Below are 27,569 nucleotides of genomic sequence, written 5' to 3'. Positions count from 1 at the left end.
GTGATGTGGCTCTAGCAAGTTGTGCACTCTTAGTATAAACATTGCAGCTCTGGTTTTAAAAATTCCATCCCTTGCGTTCAAGATATTTCCTGGGACTTTCCCGTCTAGAGAGTAATAACCAGAGGACCTTTTGGAGATCACATGGAGGAAAGAGGTCACATTAATGAGGCAGCCTTGTTAGTGTCAGAGTTTTGGGTCTCCTGACAGTGCTTTATTTTTTTATTTTTTAATAAGCACACCAAGTTAGTGGGATGGCTTTTATTTAGAAGTCCTTTTTAAATTTTTTTTTTTTTTTTTTTTTTTTTTTTTTATTCAGAGAGAAAGGGGGAGGGAGATAGACACATCAATGATGAGGAAGAATCATTAATCAGCTGCCTCCTGCACGCCCCCTACTGGAGATCCAGCATGTGCCCTGACCAGGAATCGAACTGTGACTCTCAATCCCTGAGCTACAGAGGCCAGGCTCCATAGACTTTCAAACTAGTACCAGATTCCTTTTAGGTATCCCCAGAGGATGACAGTCGGGGATACACATCAGGTTGGTACATTAGGCCTTGCTCATTTTATCCAGAGATGACCTGCTTTTAGCAATTTTATGTATAGATTATATTTGTTAAAAGGATTTGCTGTTAAGAAATGGTTTGAAAACCAGTACTGTACCAAGTTATACATTATAAAATAGATATGATGATTAGGGAGCTGAACTCTTGAGCAAAACCAAAGTTAAGGACCCTCTTCTTTTTTCTTTTTTTTTTTTTTTTCAAATATATTTTATTGATTTTTTATAGAGAGGAAGGGAGAGAGATAGAGAGCTAGAAACGTCGATGAGAGAGAAACATCAACCAGCTGCCTCTTGCACACCCCCTACCGGGGATGTGCCTGCAACCAATGTACATGCCCTTGACCGGAATCGAACCTGGGACCTTTCAGTCCGAAGACTGACGCTCTACCACTGAGCCAAACCAGTTTCGGCAGGACCCTCTTCTTATTTACTTATTCATTGTGGTAATACCAAAGACACAATGATGATTAGTTTTATTGGAGAGAAAAACATGAAGGATTGATTCAGAATTGTGTGTAAGTGCAAAAATGAATGGTAAGGATCAGAATGGTTGAAAGAGTTCAGAAAAGGCAGCAGTTCAAGCTGGGTTTGTCAGAGATGACTTCATGGAGGAGAAATTGTTGTTGTCTGACTCATAGTTGGTGCTCAGTAAGTATTTTCCTGAATGTGAAAAAGAATGATGTCAGACTCACTGCTCACGGGCTGTATGGGGCCCACAACAAATATTTTTGTGGCCCAGCCGATATAACGGTATGTAAGAAACGTTTTAATAAAAATTTCAGCCGAAATCGGTTTGGCTCAGTGGATAGAGTGTCGGCTTTCGGACTGAAGGGTCCCAGGTTCGATTCCAGTCAAGGGCATGTACCTTGATTACGGGCACATCCCCAGTGGGGGGTGTGCAGGAGGCAACTGATCAATAATTCTCTATCCCTGTCCCTTCCTCTCTGTAAAAAATCAATAAAAAGTAGGTGTGTGTGTGTGTGTGTGTATGTATGAAGTTAAAAAAATTCCATAACTTAATTTTTACAATATCCTGTTATACATAATTATTAATAACGAACTACAATGTTCCATAATGACTGATTACTATAATCGAGTTGCATTCATTTCCCTTATGCGCCTTACATTCAGGCGCACCATTTCTCTCCACTAATATTAGCAGCAAATATTTTAGCAGTTGATTGCCATGTCATTGGTCTTGTAATGACTTGTTTGGTGTGTGCAACAGGAAATATTTCACTTTCGAACAAGAAAAATAGATTTATTTGAGTTACGCTTATTAATTTGTGCAGTTATTCAGTGTCTGGTAAGTTAATGTTCAAGAAAAATATTAATTTTTATTAAAATGTTCTATTATTTTATGTTAACAATTACTCATTTTTTTCAGCCCTTTGTATTCAGCATGTCTCTATCGAAATAAACCTATGTTTCTATGAAAATTGAAGCTTTTAATTTTTGCAGCCCATATAAACATACATGTTTATTTGACCCGTGTTAGCCATTGAGTTTGACATGCTTGGTGTAGAACTTGTACTAAGGTGCAACATTGCAAGTAGGACATTAATAGATTTAGTAGATTGGAAGCACTAGATATAGTCTTTGTTGTTTGAATGGTTTACTTCACACATATTGTCATTTTATTGAAAACTGACAACAGCCGAAACCGGTTTGGCACAGTGGTAGAGCATGGGTCTGCGGACCGAAAGGTCCCAGGTTCGATTCCGGTCAGAGGCATGTACATTGGTTGCGGGCACATCCCCAGTGGGGGGTGTGCAAGAGGCAGCTGGTCGATGTTTCTCTCTCATCGACATTTCTCGCTCTCTATCTCTCTCCCTTCCTCTCTGTAAAGAAATCAATAAAATATATTAAAAAAAAAAAGAAAAAAAGAAAACTGACAACAATTAAGTAAATTAGGTGGTATTATTCCTGCTTACTAGATGAGTAAACTGGAGGCTCTAAGAAGACAGGTTGGAACCCAGATCAGTGTGACTTCACAGCCTATACGCTTAGTCACTCTGGTACTCTGCTTTCCAAAGTACTGCTTTTTGTTTCAGTCTGGCTGTGTAATAGCCTGCTCATGTAGGCCTGCATCATCTTGCTTATAGGCCTCTCTTCTCTTGTCAGAGTCACTTGGGCTCATCCTTTAGCTCACCATTCTGCTCAAAAACTCCGGGGTGTCTACTTACTGCCAGTGGGAAGTATAGCTCATTTGGCTCCTTGGACTTCCCAAATCTGTCCTTAATTTTCCCTTCCATCCTAATCACTCCCTATTTTTCTGACTGTACTATCTTCTCCTATATTGGCCTCTACTGACATGACTCCAGAGTCATGGCTCACAGTCTGCTCTCTGTCTGGCCCTTTCCTCGGACTTCCCTCTCCGGCAGGCCAGGACAATTCCAATCTCTGTATAAAGCCTTCTTAACCATTCAGCCCATAGAAATCTCTGGACTTGTATTTGTATTCTCCATAACCTTCTCTGTGACATACTTTGTATTGGTAATTTGTTTAACTCTGGCATGGTGGATCACACCAAAACTATTGCATGGCGTATAGAAAATGTCTTTTGTGAGCTGGCCTCTACCTAGCTTTATGTTGAGCAGGTTACTTAACTTCTCTAAGCTTCTATTTTCCTCACTTATAAAATGAGAGTTAAATAATAATACCTACCACATAGGGTTTTGAGGATTAAATGTACTTAACACAGTACCTGTAAAATATACTGTATTGTCATTTCCCACCCCCTCCCCATATTTAATGTTCTAGTAATGTTGCACTACTGTTTTCTGAGGTTCCTTTTTTTTTTTTTTTTTTTTTTTTTTTTATACATAAAGAGAATGTCTAGCCCACCCGGTGTGGCTTAGCAGTTGGACGTTGACCTAGGAACCAAGAGGTCACAGTTTGATTTCCTGGTCAGGGCACATGCCCGGGTTGCGGGCTCGATCCCAGTGTGGGGCGTGCAGGAGGCGGCCAGTCAGTGATTCTTCTCATCACTGATGTTTCTATTTCTCTTCCTCTCTGAAATCAGTAAAAATATTTTTTTATAAAGAGAGAAAGAGAATGTCCAGATAGTCACTAGATAAGTAAAAATTGCCTGGAGATTCCTCTCTGACCATCAGACTCCTCATCTTTCAAGTTAGTTCGGATACTACCTTCTATAAAGCTTGCCCTGACTCTTCCTAAGCTCCAATGGGATCCTTCTCCTGTCTTCCTTATAGTACTTTGTCCATATTCCCATCATTGTATCTTTTCTGTGGCACCAACCTAGCATAGTGTCTGGTCCTCAAATAACTGTTAAATGAATGAAAGTAAAGGAACAAGTGATGTGGTAAAGTGATTCTCAGACTGAGGTACCAGCTAGAGCAGAAAACAGTTACTGACAAACCCCTGAGCATCCAGGTGGCAATAAAGAAGTTCACAGGAAGCATTCAGTGTTCCTGAAATCTCCTCTTCTAAAAATCTGTTTGGATTTTGGCCTGGCCCGTGTGGCTCAGCAGTTGATTGTTGACCTAGAAACCAAGAGCATCACCACTTTGATCCCCAGTCTGGGCACACACCCAGGTTGTGAACTCTGTCCCCAGTGGGGTATTGCAGGAGGCAGCCAGTCGAAGAGTTCCTCCCTTATCAATGTTTCTTCTATCTCTATTCCTCTCTAAAAATCAATAAAAATATTTTTTTAAAGAAAATAAAATCTATTTGAATTTTGTGTTCTATTCCATAATATATGTTTTTATTTTCACTTTTTAAAAGTTAAATAATTTTACTATTGAGTCAAATTGACAATTTGAGAAGATACGCTATATCATTTGGTTCCATTGCTATTTTTACAAAGTATGACACAAGTAATAAGGTTAATTTTATAAATAATAAAAAAGGTTAATTCTGTTTTTTATAGAATCATTTCTTCTTTTTTTATTATTTTTTTATTTTTACCTTTCTCTTCCCAAAATGCAGCTTACAGAATTAACTACAATTCTACATTAGTATATAATCATTTTTTTCCCTTCTTCTTAGATTGTCACTTTTTATTGAGTTACTAGAGGTCCGGTACATGAACATTCATGCAATGGAGAGGGAGTCCCTCAGCCCGGCCTGCCCCCTCTCACAGTCCAGGAGCCCTCAGGGGGGGAAGGTGACCCGGCGATCAGAGGAAGGCGACTGCCCTATCACACCTCTGCTGCTGCCACCGCCGGCAGCGGAAGCTTTGGCCAGCTCTGGTTACTTGAGCCTTTTGCAGCTGGGCAGCCACCATCCGAGGCTTGCCTGCACCTCTGGCCGACCCTGGAGGGCTAAAGGGAATGGGGGACTCCAGAGGCAGGTGTACGGAGCTAAGGGGACTGGGCGCTGCCATCTTATGGCTGTGGCTGCCGCCATCTTTGAGGCCGTGGCAGTCAATTAGCACATTCCCTCATTGGCTGTGGGCACCACCATTGTTGAGGGCGGGGCACTCATTTAGCATTTCCCCTCCTTATTGGCTAAGGGTGCCACCATCTTTGAGGGTGGGGCGGTCACTTAGCATACTTCTTCCTTATTGGCTGTGGGTGCTGCCGTTTTGCAATGGTGTGAGGGTCAATTAGAATATTCCCTATTTAGGGGGACCACGGCGATATGGCCGCGGCACAACTGGTGGTTCTGGGGCTTGTCCTGCTGGGCGTCAAGAGCGGCTCCGGGGCCGGGAGCAATATCTCGACTTCCATACTTGATATTGGCTCCAAAACACGTCTCACCTGCACCTTGGACTCCAGTGACGTTGCCATCCTGGGACACCGCTGGGTGAAAGAGGACAAAGTGCTGCAGGAGGACTCGGAGACCAGTCTGACGACGCAGTATGAGGTAGACACACACAAGGGCTCTGGACAGTACTTCTGCACCTTCCTCTCGGAACCTACAGGCAGAACCGCCAGCGTGAATGTGAAGGGCCCCCCCAAGATTAAGACTGTGAAGAAGTCAGAGCAGGCCACCGAAGGACAGACAGTTGTGCTGGCCTGCAAGTCTGACTCTTTCCCCCCAGTTACCGACTGGTTGTGGTACAAGATAAAGGACGGTGGGATCCAGGTCTTCACCAACGCGTCCCAGGGCAAGGTGGTGGTGTCCTCGGAGACCAAGACGGAGTTGCACCTCCTGAACCTAGACCTGGCAGCAGACCCCGGCAAGTATGCCTGCAATGGCACCAACACCGAGGGCACCGACCAGGCCGTCATCACCCTGCGTGTACGCACCCGCTTCGCTGCCCTCTGGCCCTTCCTGGGTATCGCGGCTGAGACGCTCCTGCTTGTCACCATCATCTTCATCTATGAGAAGCGGCGGAAGCCGGACCAGGGCCTGCATGACGAGGACACGGGCTCTGCTCCGCTCAAGAGCAGCGGGGACGTGAATGACAAGACAAGAATGTCCGCCAGAGGAACGCCAACTGCGTGAGGCGTTCCTGGTGGTCACACCATTCCAAGTCCTCTCCCCTTAAAGGAAACCTACCCTGCAAAGCAGACCACACTGTTAACTCAAATCACATGTTTTCTCTTATTTTTAAAAGAAGCTAAGCTAGGGTTTCCTCTGTAGAATTCCATTCCTTAGGGGCTTTGTTTTTGTTTTGTTTTTAAGAGCACTCCAGGGGAGCTGTGAGGTTCTGTGGGAAGCCCCTGATATCCCCTGCCTATCCCCTCCTTGTTCCTTCCTTGCACCCCCCAACCCTACCCTTGGTGTCCCCTGGGCATTTAATTTAGCCTCTAGTCCGTCATGCGGGGGGCTGTGGTGGGCAGACTGGCTTTTCCCTGTGACGCCTCCCTCCACAGCTCACCTCCTGAGGCTGCTTTCTGCCACTTCACTGTCCTCTTCAGGAGGGCACAGGTCACAATGCCTGGTGTCCTGCCTGCCTGCAGCAAGCCCCATCACATCACTGCAGGTCTGTGTGACCTGGTACAGCCTGACTTCATGGCCGCCCCTCAGAGTATCCCCTCCCTGCTCCGGCCATCCCCACGCCGGAGGAGGGGGGTCTGGGTGACCATCATGGGGTGCGAGTTGCTGTAACAGTCCCATTCGCATCCGTGCCCATGGTGACTGAAGAAAGCCCCTCCCCAGTTGGGCCTGAGGTTTCTTCCTTCATAGCATCCTGACTTACATGGGAGCCCCCAACCCCACCTGCCTGCTCACCAATAAAGGCTGACCCACCTCTTCCAAAAAAAAAAAAAAAAGAGGAATATTCCCTATTTATTAGGTAGGATAACGACCTGTACAGGTTCATTGGTACCAGTCACCCCAAACCCTCCCCAAGGTGGTGGGTCTTACATTTATTCTGTTGCTGTTTATCAAACCATTTTATTTGGGTTTCAGTTTCTAATGATTTTTAATTCCTAAAGGAACTCTCATTTTGGAGTTTAGGATTTTTGTTAAAATTGCTTTCAAAGCCCACATAGCTAATTTGAAATATCCAAAATAGAATACCTCTGTGCTTTAAAACTGGGTTTGATTTTTTTTTTTTTTTAAATAGCTGGAAGGTATTTCTTAAAACTATTAACATGATTTCTTAAAGTAATGTAATAACTGGCCCTTCAAAGTGACCATTTTAAGGCAAAGACTTCCCTTGAATGCGAACATATTGTTTGACTTAAATATTGATTTAAAAATCAATTTTGCCCAGCCAGTGTGGCTCCAACAGTTGAGCATCGACCCAGGAACCAAGAGGTGGAGTGTTCGAGTCCCATTCAGGGCACATGCCTGGGTTGCAGGCTCGGTCCCCAGTAGGGGGTGTGCAGGAGGCAGTCAATTGATGATGTTCCTCTCTCACGGATATTTACATCTCTCTATGCCTCTCCCTTCCTCTCTCTCTAAAATATCAATAAAAACATTAAAATATATATAAAAATCAAGCTTGTGTGATTTATTTATGCCACAGACATCTTGATTTATCTATTAATTTAGAAGTTTCCTGAGGGCAGGAATCATACATTCATTCATTTATTCTATAATTTTTTTAACAGTATATGGTAGTTGGCACTTAATATTCACTGAACAGATGTATATCTAAACTACTATGCTTTTTTTCTATCTTCCTTCCTTCATTAGAGAAGAAGGTACTGTTTTGTTTCAGGTTTGTTTGTTTTTGTTTTTGTTTTTTGTATTGATTTTAGAAAGAAAAAAAAGTGGAGAGACATTGATTTGTTATTCTAGTTATTTAAGCATTCATTGGTTGTTGTTTTTTTATTGATTTAAAAAAAAATTTACAGAGAGGAGGGGAGAGGGATAGAGAGTTAGAAACATCAGTGATGCCGAGACCGGTTTGGCTCAATGGATAGAGCGTCGGCTTGGGGACTGAAGGGTCCTGGGTTTGATTCTGGTCAAGGGCATGTACCTTGGTTGCGGGCACATCCCCAGTAGGGGGTGTGCAAGAGGCAGCTGATCGATGACTCTCTCTCATCCATGTTTCTAACTCTATCTCTCTCCTTTCCTCTCTGTACAAAATCAATAAAATATATTTAAAAAAAAAAGAAACATCAGTGAGAGAAAAACATCAATCAGCTGCCACCTGCACACACCCTACTGGGATGTGCCCACAACCAAGGTACATGCCTTTGACTAGAATTGAACCTGGGGCTTTTCAGTCCTCAGGCCAACACTCTATCCACTGAGCCAAACCAGTCAGGGCACATTGGTTGTTCTTGTATGTGCCTTGACCGGAGAGCTAACTGAGCTTAGAATTATCTTAATTTTTCTAAAGTTTTGATAAATTTTGTCAATAAGTAGGAGTCTGTCTGTCTCTTAAAATAAAGTATCCATAATATATCTGGTCTTAGCTGAATCTTAAAAATAAACAAAAAACATTTAGTAAGTATTTACTTTAAAGAAATAATTTCCGCCAAAACCGGTCTGGCTCAGTGGATAGAGCGTCAGTCTGTGGACTGAAAGGTCCCAGGTTCAATTCCGGTCAAGGGCATGTACATGGGTTGCGGGCACATCCCCGGTAGGGAGTGTGCAGGAGGCAGCTGGTCGATGTTTCTCTCTCATTGATGTTTTTAGCTCTCTATCCCTCTCTTCCTTTCTGTAAAAAATCAATAAAATGTATTTTTTATAAAGAAGAAAAGAAAAGAAATAATTTCCAACAATGTCTTTTGGCTTATAAAGTGGAACTTGAGTCCCTCTAGTGGATGGAGTATAATTCACTTTCTGAGCTTGAAACAGGAAGATGAACCAGCTTTCAAACACTGTTCTCATCTGCACTGGTGTCCCCTCTCCCCAACTAAGAGGCAGTGCTTAGTTGGTCAGTTGGTTGGCTTGAACATTAGACAAGATTCACCAGTCCTTCTCATCTGCCCATGTGATCCTGGTACCCTGGTCATTCTAGCATGTGATCTCACAAGCTGTGCCTCTCCTGCTTTTCAGCCATGCAGTTCTTCATAGAAAAGAACACAGTGCCCCTAGGGTTTTTGTGTTGCCCTGAAGGAAGTATATACAGGCCCATTTGGGGCACAAGTAGATTAAGGACATTTACTTATTGGAGGAGTTGTTACAGACTGATGGCCAGAAGCATGGTATGGCAGCAGAAGGACCTGGGTTTGGGATTCACATCCTAACTTTGCAGTTACTACCTATGTGACCTTGAGCTCGTTAGTCTCTCTGTCTTAGTTCTCCCTTCTGTAAAATGGGGAGGTGCTAAACCTATTTTCTAGAGTTAAGTATTAAATACTTAAATATTAAAAATAAACATGCAGCCCTAGCCAGGTGGCTCGGTTGGTTGGGTGTCATCCTGTACACCAAAGAGTTTGGGTTTGATTCGCAGTTGGGGCACATGAGGAAAACAACAGATTGGTGTTTCTCTCTCACATTGATGTTTTTCTCTGTCTGTCTCTCTCCCTTACCCTCTTTCTAAAAATCAATAGAAACATAGCATTGGGTGAGGATTAATTAAAAAAAAAAACATGTCAAAGAAAAGCCTTTGTGTTTTGAGTGCTCTATGATTGATAGCAGAAGTCATGGGAATTTCCCTGGGTTCATTACAATGCATTCGATTATTTCTATAACTTTCCCCTCTGTTCCCATTCCTCCTTTTTCTTTCAGTCACCGCCAAGTAAGCGAAGAAAATTAGAGAAGCCGAGGAAACCCATCACGTTTGTAGTGTTGGCGTCTGTGATGAAAGAATTATCCCTCAAAGCATCCTCTTTGGGCTCTGAGACAGTGGAAGAAGGCATAGTAGTTGTGACAACATGGATTGAAAAAATTCTCACTGATCTTAAGGTACCTGGTTACATACATTGAAAAAGTACTTATATCTTTTACTTTATTTTCCTTTAAAAAAAAAAAAGGGAGGTGGGAGGGGTGTTTTGAGAGTTAAAAAAGTGATTTCATATAAAATTCTGTTTTTTTTTCTCTAAATAGGTCCAGCATAAACGAGTTCCGTGTGGAAAGGGGGAAGTTAGCCTTTTCCTAACAGCCATAGAAAACTCCTGGGTTCATTTAAGGAGAAAGAAAAGAGAACGAGTGAGACAACTGAGAGAAGTCCCTCGAGCGCCTGAGGACGTCATCCAAGCATTGGAAGAGAAGAAGCTCCCCCGCGAAGAGTCCGGCGGCAGCCACGACGTGGCCCCGGGCCCCCGGGACAGTGTCCTGTGTGGGCCTGCTCTCCGGGAAGGCCAGCCAGCCTCTGTGGAGGGCCACGGCCCAGCCCAGGAGGCGCTTTCCCAGGAAGGAAACCCAGGACCCGTGGAGGATGAAAGGAGTGAGGAAAGGGGAGACATGGAGGTTTTGGAAAGTGGTAAAGGCTCTAGGAATGGAGCCCAGGACCGAGAGGCTTCTGAGCAGCTCACCAGCCCAGTGTCTGAAAAAGAGACCCCTCTCCAAGGAGTGGCTGGACATTACCTTTTCAAGTGTTTGATAAACATTAAGAAGGAGGTCGATGATGCCTTAGTTGAAATGCACTGGGTTGAGGGTCAGAACAGGGATCTGATGAACCAGCTTTGTACCTATATACGTAACCAGATCTTAAGGCTTGTTGCCAGTTAACTCCAAACTTCTTGCACAGTTGGAAAAGTTCTACAAAGCAGCTTGCTTGCAGTGGCCTGTGGGGTGGCAAGAGGAATTCTGTCATGGGCCTATTGGCAGCATTATGTGGAATTACCTTTAAAAACAAAAACAAATAAATTCATTTTTAGACCTCCCCCCAATCCACTTTTTTTAAGTTACAGGGCATTGTAGTGTGGTAGTCCAGGAGGAAGAATTGTGATTATCAGCATCAACAAAAAGCCATTAGAAAACTCATAATGGATCTAAACCTGGGTTAGTCTGATTACCTTAGCTTTAGACTGCTTCTCTGAGGCCAAAAGGATTATTTTTGGAATCTGGTCTGGGTCAGAAGCGTACAGAGCATCCTGCTTTCTCGTCCCCCAAATGGAGGCAGTACACCTGGGCAGAAGGCTCTGTACCCTCTTCCAGAGTCACCTTCAAGACTGAAGACTTTCTCTGGGTACATGTGATTGCCTGCCTCTGAGTCAGTCCTAGGGAAAGAACTGGCCGGATGGTAGGAGAAGGGAGAGTCAGGGAGAGGAAGCTTAGTGATGCCAGGAGAGGGCTGCTCTGGGGAGCGCCTGGAAACGGCACATTCCTGACTCATGTCCATTTTGATGTTGCTTATTCCAGAAACAATGAGGTAAGCAAAACTCCCAGATGTGCGTGACTGAGACACGACAGAATGAAGCCATACCCCTACCTCCAACCTGTTGAAAGTACTGTTTGTAGTAGTTTTACTAATAATGACATTTGAAATGGAGCTTCGTTTTGTTTTTAATATAAGAGTAATTCTGAATTGAAGACTGTCCCTCCTGTTTGAATCCTCAATATATTCTTGAGGTTGATTGTGTAAATGATGATAAAAATAAGAAATGGAGTAAGCAGTAGGTTGCTTAAGAAATTCTCATCTATTGGCAGATCAGTTGTAGCTGATCAGTTACTACTTTTATATTGGTTCCTTAGTAATCCCTTCTGTACTTATATACATTGAAAAAGTACTTGTATCTTTTATCTTTTATTTCCTATGCTGTTAGCATAGGAGAATTCTGAGGCCAGCATAAGCATGTTCTTAAAACACTTTTCTCATTGGAATGTCAGGGCTCAGCAGGAATGCCTCTGGGAAAAGTTTCTTTTTTTATTCTCTTGGTGTTTAGGGTACTCTCTGCTGAGCTTCACTTTCAGCAGTGTAGTGTTCTACCTAGTCTGAAATGTTTTTAGTATGGTGCCAGACAGCATCCCGTGTTCCCTACAAAGAAGACCGGAGCAGAGTAGTTAAGTCACACTTTAGAAAGGTGGCTATTGGTTAGGGCAGAATACTGATGACCTTGGCATATTTTGGCAGTAGCTAGGCCAGGCCCTCAGCAGAGATACAGGAAATGAAAATGGGATTGTGTCATACCTCCCTATAACTGCAGAAGATACCATATTAACCCATCGGTGTTCTTAACCTGGTCCGTGAGCCTCAAGAGAATCATAAACCTGGATTGTTTTTATTTTATTAAAAAAAAAAATTTTAATCTATTTTTATTGATGTCGGAGAGGAAAAGAGAAGGAGAGAAACATCAATAATGAGGAAAAAAATCATTGATCGGCTGCTTCCTGCACTCCCCTCACTGGGGATCGAGCCTGCAATCCTAGCATGTGCCCACACCAGGAATCAAACTATGACCTCCTTGTTCATAGATTGACACTCAATCACTCAGCCATGCCAGCTGAACCTGGGTTGTTTTTAAAAGATTGCCGAAACCAGTTTGGCTCAGTGGACAGAGCTTCAGCTTGTGGACTGAAAGGTCCCAGGTTCGATTCCGGTCAAGAGCATGCACCTTGGTTGCGGGCACATCCCCAGTAGGGGGTGTGCAAGAGGCAGCTGATCGATGATTCTCTCTCATCAATGTTTCTAACTCTCTATCCCTCTCTCTTCCTCTCTGTGAAAAATCAGTAAAATATATTTAAAAAAAAAAAAAAAAGCTCTGTGAGCATATGTGTTTTGTTTTGTTCCCGAGGAGAAGGTTCCTGACTTAGAGAGAGCAGTCAGTAACCCACTCAGGATTAGGAACCACAGTTCTAGTCAACCTCTCATTTGACAGGATGAGGAGACCCATCTTGGCCCAGGGTCACACAGAACCAAGATTTAATGCATAGCCCTGGATTCCTCTGGTCCAGGAATCTCCTGTGCTCACCCACACCAGCCTGCTGTATTGACCTCTGATGACACATTTGAATCATATGCCAGACTCAAACCAAGGTAAATTTCTATCTTGATAGAATTTTAGGGTAATTGAGTTAGGTGGCAACTAGTGGCCAATTTATTTTTTGCCTGTTTGTGTCATTTAAAGAAGAATCTAGCATGTGCTCATTAAAAGATTTGGAAAAGTGGAAGAAAACAGCAACAAATTCACTCCTAGTCTCAACGTTCTTAAACATAGCCACTAATGGTATTTCAGTATTTCTTTTTAGTCTCTCTTTCTGTAGATAAGGTGTGTGATTGGGTTTAACTTTGGTTGTACTCATGCTGTGTATTTTATATTACGCTTTTTTTTTTTTTCATTTAATACCTTGTATTTTTCAATATTATAACAGTGGTGCATTTATTTATACTCCTTGCCTAATCAAAATGTATTTCAGGCACAGTATGAGCCCTTTTTAGAGCTAGAGAATAAGCTATATAACTGGAGGACCAAAGATGTGTGCCGGTTTCATTGCCCAGGTTTTATGCTTGGTGTCATGGAGGAGGTTAAGGGTACGTGACAAGGGAAGCTTCCACTGCTAGAGCTGTGAGTGTCTTTGCATTTGGATATCTAATGAGAACACTGAAAACATTTTAAAATATATATTTTTATTGATTTCAGAGAGGAAAGGAGAGGGAAAGAAATAAAAACATCAACGATGAGAGAGAATCATTGATCCGGCTGCCTCCTGCACGCCCAGTTCTGGGAATTGAGCCTACAAACTGGGCATGTGCCCTGACCAGGAATCGAACCATGACTTCTTGTTCATAGGTTGATGCTTAACCACTGAGCCATGCTGGCTGGGCCATTGAAAACATTTTTTTTTAAATATATTTTATTGATTTTTTTACAGAGGAGGAGAGAGGGATAGAGTACTAGAAACATCGATGAGAGAGAAACATCGACCAGCTGCCTCTTGCACACCCTCTAACAGGGATGTGCCCGCAACCAATGTACTGGAATCGAACTTGGGACCCTTCAGTCCACAGACCGACGCTCTACCACTGAGCCAAACAGGTTTCGGCTGAAAACATTTTTAAAAGACACCTAAAAATTCTTTTAGGGTTCTAACTGGTTTGGCTCAGTGGATAGAGCGCCGGCCTTCGGACTGAAAGGTCCCAGGTTCAATTTGAGTATAGGGCATGTACCTCGGTTGTGGGCACATCTCCAGTAGGAGCTGTGCAGGAGGCAGCTGATCAATGTTTCTCTCCCATCGATGTTTCTGACTATTCCTCTCTGTAAAAAATCAATAAAATATATACTTTTAAAAAATTCTTTTAGGTATGCATGTACTTTATAATTGTGTGATACGTGATGTGATAGCATACCTTTGGAATAGGGGGAAAGGGAATTTATTTTCCTTAAAGAAATAGGTCATTGCCCTGACTGGGTGGCTCAGTTGGTTAGGCTTTGTCTTGTGCACTGAAAGGTCACCACCAGTTCCATTTCCAGTCAGGGCACCAGGGCACATACTCACCTTGTGGGCTTAATTTCCTGGTCCCGGTGCAGCCAATATGGGAGGCGGCCAATCTGATGTTTCTCTCTCTCCTTTTCTCTCTAACAAAATCAATAAAAACCTTTATTTTATTTTTTTTTTTAAGTTATTGACCCATGTATGGTGTTGAATGATAATTGCCTTAAATGTCTGGAGGTCAAGTTCATATTGATGGGTTGGTATGGAATTAAATGTTTGTGGTATGATCTTAAATTCTATTCTGGTCCCTGGCACTGGCTTCTGATCTTCTACAACTCAAATGGGAACAGAAGCTGAACTTGTTTTCCAAGGAGGACTAAAGCTGCTTTTGTTCTTTGGAATCTGTTTTGTTTCCAACAGTTTGCTTCCCGCACCCCACATCCTTGCCTGGTTTTTCACTTACCAGAGCAATGCTTCATGTCCTAGCAGGGTTGGCATCTCTGTGGTAGAGTTTCAGCTAATCTTAAAGGTTCATATTGATAACTATGATGTGATACACCAACTTCTACAAGTAATAAAACTGCAAGGTATGGAAAACCCAAAGCCTCTTAAAAAGTGCTAGTAGCACCCGGCTAGCATGCTCAGTGGTTGATCACTGACCTATGAACCAGGAGGTCACAGTTTGATTCCTGGTCAGGGCACAGGCCCGGGCTGTGGGCTTGATCCAAAGTAGGGGGCATGCAGGAGAGTGATTATCTTTCATCACTGATGTTTCTAACTCTCCCTCTCCCTTCTCTCTCAAATGAACTAAAAAAAAAAAAAAAAAACACTAAAAAAAAAAGCATCTTAAACTACAGCATTTTCCTCTGTGGCCACACGGGGGCACCTTTGGCCCCTTTTTCAAACACCTTACCTGCACTGTGGGAATGGATCAAATTGTGCGCTTGGTATTTTCTTGAAATACCCATTTGCTACCCAGATAAATATTTTTATGTAAATAAAATTTGAAAAATAAAGGTAGAAAGAAGAGAAAAATTGATTACCCTATGGTGTTTTTATCTGGACATAATTTTTCAACTTTTTATGTTTATGGTCACAGTTGACTATATTTTTCTTTCTTTCCATCTGTCCTGCTACTCTAGAATATATCCAAGTAGGGTCAGTCCTTTGGATCAAATTTTTTTTTTTGGTATCTAGTTAATTAGGGTGGATGGTTAGGGAGCTTACACAGTAACTTTCCAAAAGCCTTGTTATACAAAGAGTGATACAGAGAGTTATAAGAAAGAAACTGTTTTCAATGTTCTTTTGTCTTTTCATCCTTTTGGTTTATCTGGCTGGCTGACTAGCATGCATGTAATGTGTTGTTTACATGAATAGATGGCACAGTTGGCTCTTTGTTGGTATGTATTTTAATAGGTTAGCTGGGTCTGGGCCTCCTTTCCCACAGGGGCTGTTTCTGTGTAGAACATGTATATTACTAACCCTGGGGTCTGTGTGGGCTCAGGAAGAAGTTCCATCCACCCTTATTTGTATGGCACATGATCAGATGTTCTAAGTGGCCACCCAACAGATCTGCACAGTAGGAGGAAGAAGGTTCATTTTGGAAAACCAAGGAGCCCTCTGAGAGTAGGAAAGTCTCAAAGATAACAGCAGTTTTTTGTGTGTTTTTTTTGTGTGTGTGTGTGTTTTTAATATATTTTATTGATTTTTTTCAGAGAGGAAGGGAGAGGGATAGAGAGCTAGAAACATTGATGAGAGAGAAACATCGACCAGCTGCCTCCTGCACACCCCACACCAGGGATGTGCCTGCAACCAATGTACATGCCCTTGACGGGAATCGAACCTGGGACCTTTCAGTCTGCAGGCCGACGCTCTATCCACTGAGCCAAACCGGTTTCGGCAATAACAGCAGTTTTATAGCCATCCGGGAAGCACCCCTAAGAAAGGAAGCTGGTGCTTGGGAGACTGGATTTGCTGAATGGACAGTAACCTCAGTAAAGCTCAGAGGTGGCTTGCTAGTAGAATAAATTGGCTTCCGCCTCCTGGAGCAGGGCCTTTGAGGTCCCAAACCTTCCTGATGCTCCCAGCACAAATCTCTAGGTGCTTGTGCCAGCACAGTATTAGCCCTACATGGGTCTCACTCCACTAGCAGCAGGGCCTCACATACATGCCAGACAGTTCCCGCTCTGCTCTGTAAAGGCATTCAGATCCTCTGCGGTGACTCACCCAGATGACTAAAGCAGCGGTTTATTATTTTAATTGCTGGTTGGAACAGCTAATGCCGCCTTTTGGAGGATATGCTTTTACTCCAGGGACTATGTTGTGGCTGAGTGAAGGCCTTGCACCACCAAATGCCCTTTGAGATGTAGCCTACCCGCCTGTCTCAGCTCAAGCAAAAATATCAGGGACTCTGGGCTCTCCTCCGGGAAATGGAAGAGCCAGGGAAATGAGATAAGAAGGAATGAACTAGAAAGTGCGAGTGAACTTGGCATAATTGGCTTGTACAGTTGTTCTTAAGAGGGCAAAGGATGTTTAAATCCTACACTATTTAGCCACCCTAAGGGAATGAAAAACAAAAGAGCACAGGCCTCACAGCTTATCAGACCTCAGTTTACATTCCAGTTCCACTTACAGGATAAGTCCATTTCACTAAGCCGAGGCTTCCTCATTCAAAAGGTGAGGAATTCTTGCTTCTCGGAGTTAGAGCTGCAGTGAAGTGAGAGAAGTACGAAAACATCTGGAAGGGCAAACTAACAGTGGGCTTCCCAACTTGTTCATTTCTTTGTATTCTTTGAGTTTTCAATTTCTAGGCAGGAAATCTTCCAGTACACTCAAGTGAAAAGTCCCAAGGCCTCAAGTATAAAATTGCAGGTGTATGCTATCACTTTTTGAACAGGAGCAAAAGTGAAGCTTCCGTGTACCGCAGAAGTGAACAATATTGATTGGCTGTCTTTATATAAATTGTATCATTTAGTAACCCTGCGAAGTGGTATGGTGTCCTTGTGTGATAACTTAAAAGAGATGAAAGCTCAGAGAACTTAAAGTGACTGGTCCTAAGTTTACTCACAGAGCCAAGTGAAAGAAATGAGATTTGAACTCAGGCCCAAAGACCCAAGATAACAGATCTCACAATTTGGAAATAAAGTTCCACGCTAATTTGACCCACCTCTAGGGAAGGAGACGTCAATTATTTGACACAGGGAAGAGACAAAAAGCATCTTTTACCCGTTCTAATCACTTAGCACTTTGAATTATATTATTTTCCAGCCTATGATCAATGAGAAAGACTTAATGAGTGAAATTACTTGTGATTAGTTCTTAATTTATGCTACCAAATTTTCATAGAGTTTTGTATTTGGCAGTAGTGCGGATCATTAAGTAGTTAGTAAAACCACAAAATAAAATTCTAGAGCATGTACATGTTGGATCAGAATCAATGTAAAATAACTAAATAACTGATAATTAGGTAATGAGTCCCACACAATACCTAATTATATAATAATTGAAGAAGGGTTTTAAAATATTTTAGTAGACAGCACTAAATATTTCAAATGCAGAACACAAAACTGATGTGCTTTTTAATCTCGCTGGAGAGCATAGTAATTGTCAGAAAACTAGCAAGTTGTCTTCCCAGGTAGAGGGTGCATGAACTCAAAATCTGAAGAAAAAAAAAGGCTGCCTGCCATCTGGTGGAGCCATTCAGGGAGGGTGGCCTGAGAGTCTAGAAACCAGAGCCAGGAAATTCTCAGCTGGGGGACTTGGCTCTAGCAGCCAGTCCGCCCCTAGGGAAATGTGCCGCCGCTGCCTCCAAAAGAGAAGGCCATCCAGGGAGCACAGCTGGGCCTGGGCCTGGGCGAGGCAGGCCTGCTCCCATAAATTGGCTGGAATTGAGGGGTTTCTAGTCTCCTCTGACAGGATCCTTAATTCCAACTGGCTTGTCCCAGGATTCTTGCCTTGAGAGGCAAAGGTGGACATTACGGACCCAACTCTGGCCTGTATTTCAGTGACCTCGATAAGCACTAATAAGGACTTTTTTATCCACAAAGGGAAGTACAGTACTTCCTCATCTTCTGTCCCACGGGCCAGGCAACAAGGGATAGCTCAGCTCTGACTAGAAGGAAGTAGCTTTTATTCAGTTCCTGTTGGTTATTGCCATGTAAAAACAGGTGCCCAGTGTTGTTGGATCTTTTCATTTTTTTTAATTTGGAATATATACATTCCAAATTAAAGAAAAGAATTACATATTGTATTACAAATGTCTCCTTTTACCCCCATTGACCTCCCCCAGCCACCCCACCCCCAGCACATGTCCGCACATCCTTAGTGTCTCTGTCCATTGGTTATGCTTATACACATGCATATAAGTCCTTTGATTGATCTCTTACTTCCCCTGGATCTTTTCATTTCTTTGAGGGAAGTCAGAAATCCAGATTTGTGAGAAATTTACCTAATTATGAATCCTAATTCGGTATTTTAGGGAAATCTTAGTAGAATCTTTTCTACCAGCAGGTGTTAGAACTGTAACTATTTGCAGCCTTCACTGTCCTCACTCTCACTTACTTCAACTATTGAAGTCTAATTCCTGCCCACTCACCTTTTTTCTAGTTTTCACTCTAAAATCAATGGGGAAAATACCTTGGGTGAGAGAGTGAACGGAAGGGGGAGGGACAGAGAGAACCATGGATGTGAGAGAGAGACATTGATTGGTTGCCTCCCCCACACGCACCGTGGGGGTCAGGAATCGAGCCTGCAAACAAGGTACGTGCCCTTGACGGAATCAAACCCAGGACCCTTCAGTTCGAGGGCCGATGCTCTAACCATGGAGCAAAACTGGCTAGGGCTAGAGTTTTCATCTCCTTCCATATATATATTTATTTTTTTTTTTGGGGGGGGGGGGCGGTGGATTCCACATATGAGTGAGATCATGTGATACTTGTCTTTCTCTGACTGGCTTATTTCACTTAGCTTAATACTTCCAGGTCCCTTCATGCTGTCTCAAAGGGTAAGAGATTCTTCTTTTTTACTGCTGCATAGTATTCCATGGTGTGAATACATCACAGATTTTTTTTATCCACTCATCTACTGATGGGCACTTGGGCTGTTTCCAGATCTTAGCTGTTTTAACTTGTGCTGCTATAGTCTTGATCAACAGACATCCTCCCAGCTGTTCAGTTGTCTCTTGTCCCTCTCCTTCAGTACCAGGATTAAAATCTTCCCCCTCTGAATTATCTTCCAAATCAGGCTCAGCCTCTTCATCCTAGTGCCACTGCCTTAGTGCTGTTCATCTCTCCTGAACTCTAAGGGTAGTCTGAACCATTTCTGGGGAACTTCCGAGCGAAGCATCAGAGAGATGAGCTTTAGATGGGTTTGGGGGAGGGGGGTGAAATATGCTTTGGGGGGTAAAATGGGACAGCTTTCAGAATAAAGACTAGTTGGGAAGTAGACCCACAGCAATAGGTCAGGTTGGTTGAGAATAAGAAGTATGAGCCCCTGGCCAGGTAGTTCAGTTGGTTGGAGCATTGTCCTGTACAAGAAAAGGTTTCAGGTTCGATTTCCGGTCAGGACACAGCTAGGTTGTGGATTTGATCCCCAGTTGGGGAACATATGAGAGGCAATCGATCATTGTTTCTCTCTCATTCTCTCTCTAAAATCAATAAAAACAGTGGTTGAGCGTTGACCAGGAGGTCACAGTCAAGCCATCAGGGCCCATGCCTGCATTGCAGGCTCAATCTCCTGTGGGGGATATGCAGAAGGTAGCCAGTCGATGATACTCTGTCATTATTGATGTTTCTGTCTCTCTCCCTCTCCCTTTCTTTCGCTGGAATCAGTAAGTAACTGCCAAAGTCCAAACTATCCCCATAATATTTTGAATTTAATTTAAAAAAACAATTTGCAATGACTATTATAAAAATAAATATATTACAGTTCAGGTGTTCTTGAATATTTTTAGCTGAAAATTCTCATGAAAAATGACTTTAAAGTTGGTCAGGGCTGCCATTTAGGAAAATATATATTTTTTTATAGATACGTGTGTGGAAGGTCCTTCGTTTGAGTTTACAGATGCTTATGGCCTACAATGGGTTAAAAAAAAAAAAAGCACTAAAAATCAACAAAAGCATGTCCTCAAGTGAGGATTTAAAAAAAAAGTATGGCTGAAACCAGTTTGGCTCAGTGGATAGAGCGTCAGCCTGCGAACTGAAAGGTCCTGGGTTCGATTCCGGTCAAGGGCATGTACATTGGTTGCGGGCACATCCCCAGTAGGGGGTGTGCAAGAGGCGGCTGGTCGATGTTTCTCTCTCATCGATGTTTCTGACTCTCTATCCCTCTCTCTTTCTCTCTGTAAAAAATCAATAAAATATATTAAAAAAAAAAAAAAAAAAGTATGAGGCCTTTCCTGATAAAGCACAGAAAATTTTCCCCCCTTTGACATAATTTCATTTTATAAAAGTAATGCATTGTCACTATACAAAATTTATAAAATAATGAATAAAAGTTTACAATTCCATTACTCAAATGGAATTATTTTACATTTTATCTATCTTAGTATTTTTATATATGTATATATTTTTAAATAGTAAATATAGGATCATATTATATATTACTGTTTCATAATCTTTTGCATTTAGCAACGTATTATGATAACCTTTGCTAATTATAAAATTAGTCTGTGTCAGAAAACTTGGGAAAATAAAAATTACCCGTAATCACACTGCCCATTAATATTTTGGTTTATTGACAACCTTGTTTTCTTCACATGCCCTATTCTGATTGTTACTTCACTAAACCAGTTGTTTCTTGTTGAAAATTTAGGTTTCCTGCTTTTCACTATTGTATTAAATAATGCTTTAGTGAATATCTTTATACAAAAATTAATGTTTCTTATTACTTTAGTATAAGTTTATGTAAGAATCACTGAAGCAGCCCTGGCCAGTGTGGCTCAGTTGGTTGGGCTTCTTTCCCTGCACTGGAGGGTTGCCTGTCCAATTCCTGGTCAGGGCACATGCCCAGGTTTTGGGCTTAATCCCTGGTAGGGCATGAAGGAGGCAGCCAATCAAACATCAATGTTTCTCTCTCCCTCTCCCTGTCTCTAAAAATCATTAAATGTTAAAAAGAAAAGAAAAGTAAAAAAGAATTACTGAAGCAGAGGATATAATTTTTAAAGGTTCTTTTTTAAAAAATACATATTTTTATTGATTTCAGAGAAGAAAGGAAAGGGAGAGAGAGAGAAACATCAATAATGAGAGAGTCATGGATCAGCTGCCTCCTGCACACCCCCTCCTGGGAATGGAGCCCTCAGCCCGGGCTTGTGCCCTGACCAGAAACTGAACTGAATCGAACAGTGACCTTCTGGGTTCATAGGTTGAGGTTCAACCATGTGCCAAGCTGGCCAGGCTTTTAAAGGTTCTTTATATATTTGGCTAATTTGCTCACTAAAAAGGTTGTACTAGTTTACATTTTTATAAGTGCTTGTGTTTACCGCATGTTTGATAGCAAACTTATTTTTAGAAACCCTTTTAATATATAGGCAAGAATATTTTCATTGTTTTAATTTTATTGTGATATTGGCAAGGTCAGACATTTTCATATATTTACACATATTTATGTTGTGTATATTCATATATTGTTTTATAAAATTTAAATTATGTCTGTGTTCATTTTTCTATCCAGGTGTTCTTTTTATTGAATTGCTAAGGCACATCTACCAATATTTTCCTCCATTTTGTCATTAACCTTTTCCTTTTATTTATGGTGATTTTGTTTGTTTTTACAGTTCAGGAGCTTTTAGAGGGTTTATGTAATCAAATCTGTCAGGCTGTTCCTTTAATATTTCCTTCGTGGGTAGACACCTCCTTCACCCTGGGAGCAACAAAAATGTCTGCCTATATTTTATATGGCTCTATTCGGCATTTTTTACATTTAACACTTGAATTGATGTTGGTTTATGGTTTGAGGTTTAAGGACCTGTTTAACAAAAGGTTCAGAGTTATCACGGAGTAACACGTTAGAGCCCCGCCACTGCCATCTGAGATGTCTCTGGGGGGTATGGGGACGTGAGCAGACTGTGAGGCTGGGTGGATGTACTCTCCAGTCTCCCAGCCTGAAGGGGTGGGAGAGGCACAGGCTGACATGTGGCTCCTAGAGTGTCCCTGTATAGACTCGCCCAATGGGGCCTGGGGCCTTGGTAAGAATTCTGGTTGCGGGCATGGAGCTGAACCCTGGATCCAGGCAGTCTGTTCAGTGACAGGCCACTCACTACTCTGGGCTTTGCATAGTCTTCTGGAAGGGCGTCCGTTAGAGTGCAGGTAGCTGATCTCTTGGGTTTTAAAGACTTGATCTGCAGCCTTGCTTTTAGGTCTGAGCTTGGCTTGCTGGGACAGTAGAACTTAGTCCTTTCTGGGGGGCACCGATTGCATTCCAGCCCTGAACCCTGGGAGGGGCCTTCCCTATCATCAACACCCCCACCCCAACTGATCCAGCTGGCTCTTGACTCCTTTTGTAAGACTTTACCTTTCTCTACTGACTTTGTCCAGTCTCACTCCCATGGCCTGAATTAGTTTACTCTACGGCCACAGCTTCCTTCCCCGCACCCCTCCAGAGGACTAACTGAAGCCCTCATCCTTTCCCTTGTGCCTTTTCCCACTTTATCAGCTTCCTCCTTCCTAAGTCATCCACATCCTAAGTCTCTAGCTGCACAGTGGCTAGCCTCTTTGGTTTCTCAGAAAAGTTCATAGTGCCTGGCTCCTCCCTCTTTGCTTTTGAACTGCATATCTTTCCTTATTACTCAGTGTCCACACCCAGGGCGGTTGCCTGGATAAAAATCTGCCCCTTCCCCCAGTCACCTTTTTAGGCCAGCTCCCCCTGAAGTATCCCTGCCTACCCAGGCCCAGCTAGGAACTCTTAATTCCTCAGAGTGGCCTGAGGCAGTGCAGTGTCCTCCGAGATCCTCTGCTTTGCCTTCTCACTCATTTGCTAAGCTTGTTTATTGAGCACCACTGAGCAGAGTTAATGCTATTCCTGTCTTTAGCCTGGAAGGAAGAGGTTATCTCCCTATCTTCAGGACTCTGGACTCACTGCCCTTGCTGGCCTGTTTCACACAGTCTGAGGAGAACCAGGCCACCTCTCTCCCAGCTGACACTGAGCAGCTTTCAGACATCTCTTGGGAGTTTGGACTCAGTGATCTCCTCTTCCAGTTATGACAACGTGTGAGGCAATGAAGAGGGGAAAGTACATGGATGGCAAGGTGGAACTTGATGGTTCCTGTTTCGTAGGTTCAGGAAAGGTCCTTTGACAACTCACCAGGAGTGGAGGATGGTAAGTAAAGACTTAGATGGGAGGGCCCACTTCGGTGATGATTGAATGAGTATGTACTCCCTTCGGATTCACCTCTAATAAAATAATTCAAAACCCTGGTCATCATTCGGTGTAGGCTTATCAGGAATCAGGTTCAGCTGGCTAACCCTACTTTAAATTCACTTTTTTCTTATTCCTTCTTACAAAAAATATTGTTATTGGGGACCCTAACCTTCTGAAATGAGTATCTCAGTACTCTGAGTCTTTATGTAATCATATGATTCTGTGCTACATCCAGCGCTGTGGTACAGAGCAAAGCTAACCTTTTGCGGGTATTATATGGAGTTCTGCTCTGTGACCTTTACCCCACTCTGGCTTACCAGAGGATCAGCTGGCCTTGGCTACAAGGATACCCGGCCCAGTGCTGGCCCATGTTAGGCACACAATAAATATTTGTTAAATGAATAGTGTCTGCTGTGTCTCTGGGTGGACTAGTCGTCTGCTGCTTCCTCTTCATCTCATAGCTGACTTTCTCTTTCTGGTCTTGTTTTAATTATGATAGGTGGGAAGCTCCGTAAAGCCACTTGCAAATTTTCAGAGGTCAGGCAGGGACTGTTAGGACACCTGGGATCTAGTCTGGATGCCTGTATATATGGCTTTGTTGGGGTAAGTGGGGGCATGGGAGATAGTCTCATTAGGAAATGTCTCTAGCTCAGCATATTAAAAAGTTGAGGGATTTGATCTGGGCATTAGGGTGCACATGCCTGGAGAAGGAAGATTGAAAATAGAAATCTCATGAAAAGCACTCATCGATGGATGATGGCCCAGGTTTCTTCTGCCTCAAAGGTATTGATTGATTTATTGTCCCTCTAAGCACCTAGAAGGCACAAAGAAACTTCAGAACAACTGTTTTTGAGATGCCTGGGCTTTGGATCATTCCCAAAATGTGCTAACCTTTCTGCTAAAACATAAAAAATAATTTCCCATTCAATTGAATGAATACAATTGGCAGCTTCTACCTTAGTTCCACCCCCTTGGAACAGGAAGCTGAGGCTAAAACATTAAACAGCCCTTCTGTTCACTCCCCTCTCCTTTTATTCCTCGTCCATTACCTTGACAGAGATACCTGCTCATTCCCCATCTAGGGGAATCTTAGTTGGTGAAAATAAATCTGTTTGATCATTTTTCTGTGGGCAACTCTAGGCCCAGAAAGAGCCTCCTTTCTGAACTCTTGCTTTTGCCTAACATCCCCTGGCTGCTGTCCCCACATGACCCAAATAAACAGATGATCATGTGAAGCCAGTAAGGCTGTTTGTTTTAAATAGCAAGCATCTCCACTAAGCTCTGGAGCAGATGGGGTATTGGGGGCAAGGGAGAGACTGGCATTTGAATCTGTTCACTTTTATCTCCTGCTTCCCCATTAAAGAAAAAGTGTCTTTAGAATATTACTTAGCAAAGTGGTGCCTTCTAAATATGAAAGAGCTGGCCCTGACAAGAAGAGTCAGGAACATTGGACTTCTAGAAGAGTCTTCAAGAGCTGTATGTGTGCCATGACTACCTGAGGAAGAAGGGGGTGGCAGGATGTAGCTCTCTGAGCATCCTGGGTCACTGGGCAGAATGGTCCAGTGCCTACCCCAAACACAATGAGAACTTGGTCAACAACGTTATTTCAGTCCACTATTAGATATACTGTGTACCCTCCCTCCTCCCCCATCACATACAGCTATAGATTGCCTTTAAACTTGCCATGTTCTTTAGTTTTGCAGTTGGCCAGGCCCAGTAACACTGGTAGCAGGTTGCAGGCACCTCAAAGGAAGCAGTGTCAAAACCAGCACAGATCCAGCCCTTCCAGGAAAAGGGTATTTACTTCCAGGAAAAGGGAAAACTGGGATGTTTAATACCTGTTCGTTTCCAGCTTCATCATAAACAGCCAGTGGCATCCAGGCTTTTTTGTGTGGAAAGGTCAGAGTCCTTTGTAGACGTGCTGGGAAACAGCCCCTTTCCTCGTTGACCAGGATCTGAGTAGATTTTTTTCTTTTATAGATTGATTTGAGAGAGACATTGATTTATTGTCCCTCTTATTTATACATTCATTGATTATATGTGTGATCGAACCCACAACCTTGGGATCGAACTCACAATCACTCGGAGAGAGCTCTAACCAACTGAGCTACCGTGTTTCCCCGAAAATAAGACCTAGCGCATGGAAAGATAAGACATCCCCTGAAAATAAGACCTAGCGCAACTTTGGGAGAAAAAATTAATATAAGACCCTGTCTTATTTTCCGGGAAACAGGGTACTTCATCAGAGCATGTGCAGATTTTATTTCCCTCAAAGGTAAGGAGCAAAGCCTGTGTGCCAGCTTTCAATGGGTCTAGCCCTCTTCTATTGATAGTCCCCTAATTAAGAATTTATCCCTCTAAGGTCCAGTGGGGATGGAAGGCAATGGACTGGCAGGGTGGTTGGCCAAAGAGACCTCCTCATAAAGGTTTGCTTTTTGGTTTTGTATGATGGTGATGCCCAGGCCATGGGATCTTAAAACCAAATGGCATTGTCCCACTGCTCTGGTTAACAAAGAGAGAAAGCTGTGGCCAGGACTGAGAGGGCCCAGGCCCGCTGGCATTGGGACAACAGAGCTGAATGTGCACCAGGATACTTCTAATATGCCTTCAGCAGGCCTGTGCGATGACTACAAACTACCTGGGTTTCTGCAACTTCCTCCAAAGCAGAACAGCAGGGTTTCAGGTAAAGATTTTCGTGGTTCTAATCACGTATTAAATGGTCAAACTCCTCCCCATGGGAGCAATTTGGTATTCCTCCTGGACTTTTTTTTTCTAATTGGGGACCCTGCCCTATAGCGGCCTGCAAGAGTCATCTTGGGGTCAGGAATAAATGCTCTCTACGAAGCAACTGGAATACTGCGTCCTTTCTAGTTTCTAGGCCTGTTTCTTTACCTGCAAGATGAGGATTTGGCCAAGCTGCCCTCAGAGTTCTAGCTTGCTTTCTGATTGCACCCCCCAAACACTAGCGCAAGAAGCGGCGGTAAGAAGGATGCCCTCTGGAGGGGTGGGGGCCAGATGGGGGAAGGCCAGCCCTTTGGACGACCCCGGTATAGGCTGGGCCAAGAGGCCCTTCCCCCGCGCCCCGCCCGCGGCCTCTGGCCCAGCCGCCGGGAGGGCCGGGCTTCCGCCCTCCACGTTCTTGTTCCCGATTTGGGCCACGCCCCCTTGGTCTGGGCTCGGGATGCCTCGCTATAACCGCCCCGCCCGGGTCCCAGAGTAATGGGTGGCTTATGGGGTGGCACAGTTTGAGCCTCCACCCACATCAGAGACCAGTGGACGGAGTTAAGGGGAAGGAGAGGGAGATACTTTTAAAGAAAAGCTAGTGAAAACTCAAGGTTAGGCCTCAGGGCACAAATGCGGAATTTCAGTCGGACGTCCCATCTCCGTCCCATCTCCCGTTCACACAGTAGCCCCATCCGCACCTGCGAAAGTGACCCTGCTAAACACTGGCCCTTTAAACAGAAGGCCGGCGGTGCGGGGTGTCCATGTGGAGCTGCTCCATGCCGTGTTGTCCTGCCCGCCCATTGGCCCGTGGCCCGATGACGTCGCCTAATAGAATGCTAACGCACTGCGGGGGGAGGAATGGAGACAAAACGCGGCATCGGATCGCCACTCCGCTCCCTCCAAGTTCTCCGGCAGCCTCCGGCTGTCAGCTCCGCCCAGGGGCGGGTCCCGGGCCGATTGCGACAGCCCGGTGGTTGCAGGAATTAGGTCACGTGTGGGTAGGGAGCGGAGACCCAAAGATCAGGCCGGTCTCTACCATCCTGTTTTCCTGACCTAAAATGTCCTTATTTGAGCTACTTAAGTGATGAATTTTCCACCTTTCTTTCCCTCCAGCAGGACAAATTACGTTGTGAATGATCCAAACACACAGCCACAACCCTGGTTCAACTTGTGGCATACGATCGGGGCGGGGCGAGGCGGGAAAGCGGAAACGAAGGGCGCGAACCCGGCCCGAGCTCCCACCCCCACCCAGGCCACGTGTGCTCGCGCCGTAAGTGGGTGGGGACTGCTGGCTCCC

At 43.6% G+C, this 27,569-nt stretch overlaps 2 protein-coding genes across 2 annotated transcripts in view; both read left to right on the top strand.

The window, feature by feature from the left end:
- METTL16 (methyltransferase 16, RNA N6-adenosine) overlaps positions 1 to 23,950 on the top strand; it is a 66,665-nt gene extending 42,715 nt beyond the window's left edge. The window contains exons 9-10 of the mRNA XM_084863000.1: positions 9,608 to 9,784; positions 9,926 to 23,950. Of these exons, the coding sequence (XP_084719126.1) occupies positions 9,608 to 9,784; positions 9,926 to 10,549 (801 nt within the window). The 3' untranslated portion in view covers positions 10,550 to 23,950. The remainder of the gene's footprint in view (positions 1 to 9,607; positions 9,785 to 9,925) is intronic.
- Positions 5,126 to 6,096, top strand: LOC311610753 (basigin-like; the record flags this gene model as incomplete). Its single annotated transcript, XM_084862286.1, is given in 2 exon segments — positions 5,126 to 5,939; positions 5,942 to 6,096. Coding segments are annotated over 2 exon segments (927 nt in total). The 5' UTR covers positions 5,126 to 5,167.
- Positions 23,951 to 27,569: the final 3,619 nt, after the last annotated feature.

The sequence above is a fragment of the Pipistrellus hanaki genome (genome assembly GCF_964339955.1).
Source record: "Pipistrellus hanaki genome assembly, chromosome: 16".
NCBI lineage: Eukaryota > Metazoa > Chordata > Mammalia > Chiroptera > Vespertilionidae > Pipistrellus > Pipistrellus hanaki.
The sequence above is the reverse complement of the archived record's forward strand: the minus strand, read 5'-3'. Positions and strand labels throughout refer to the sequence as shown.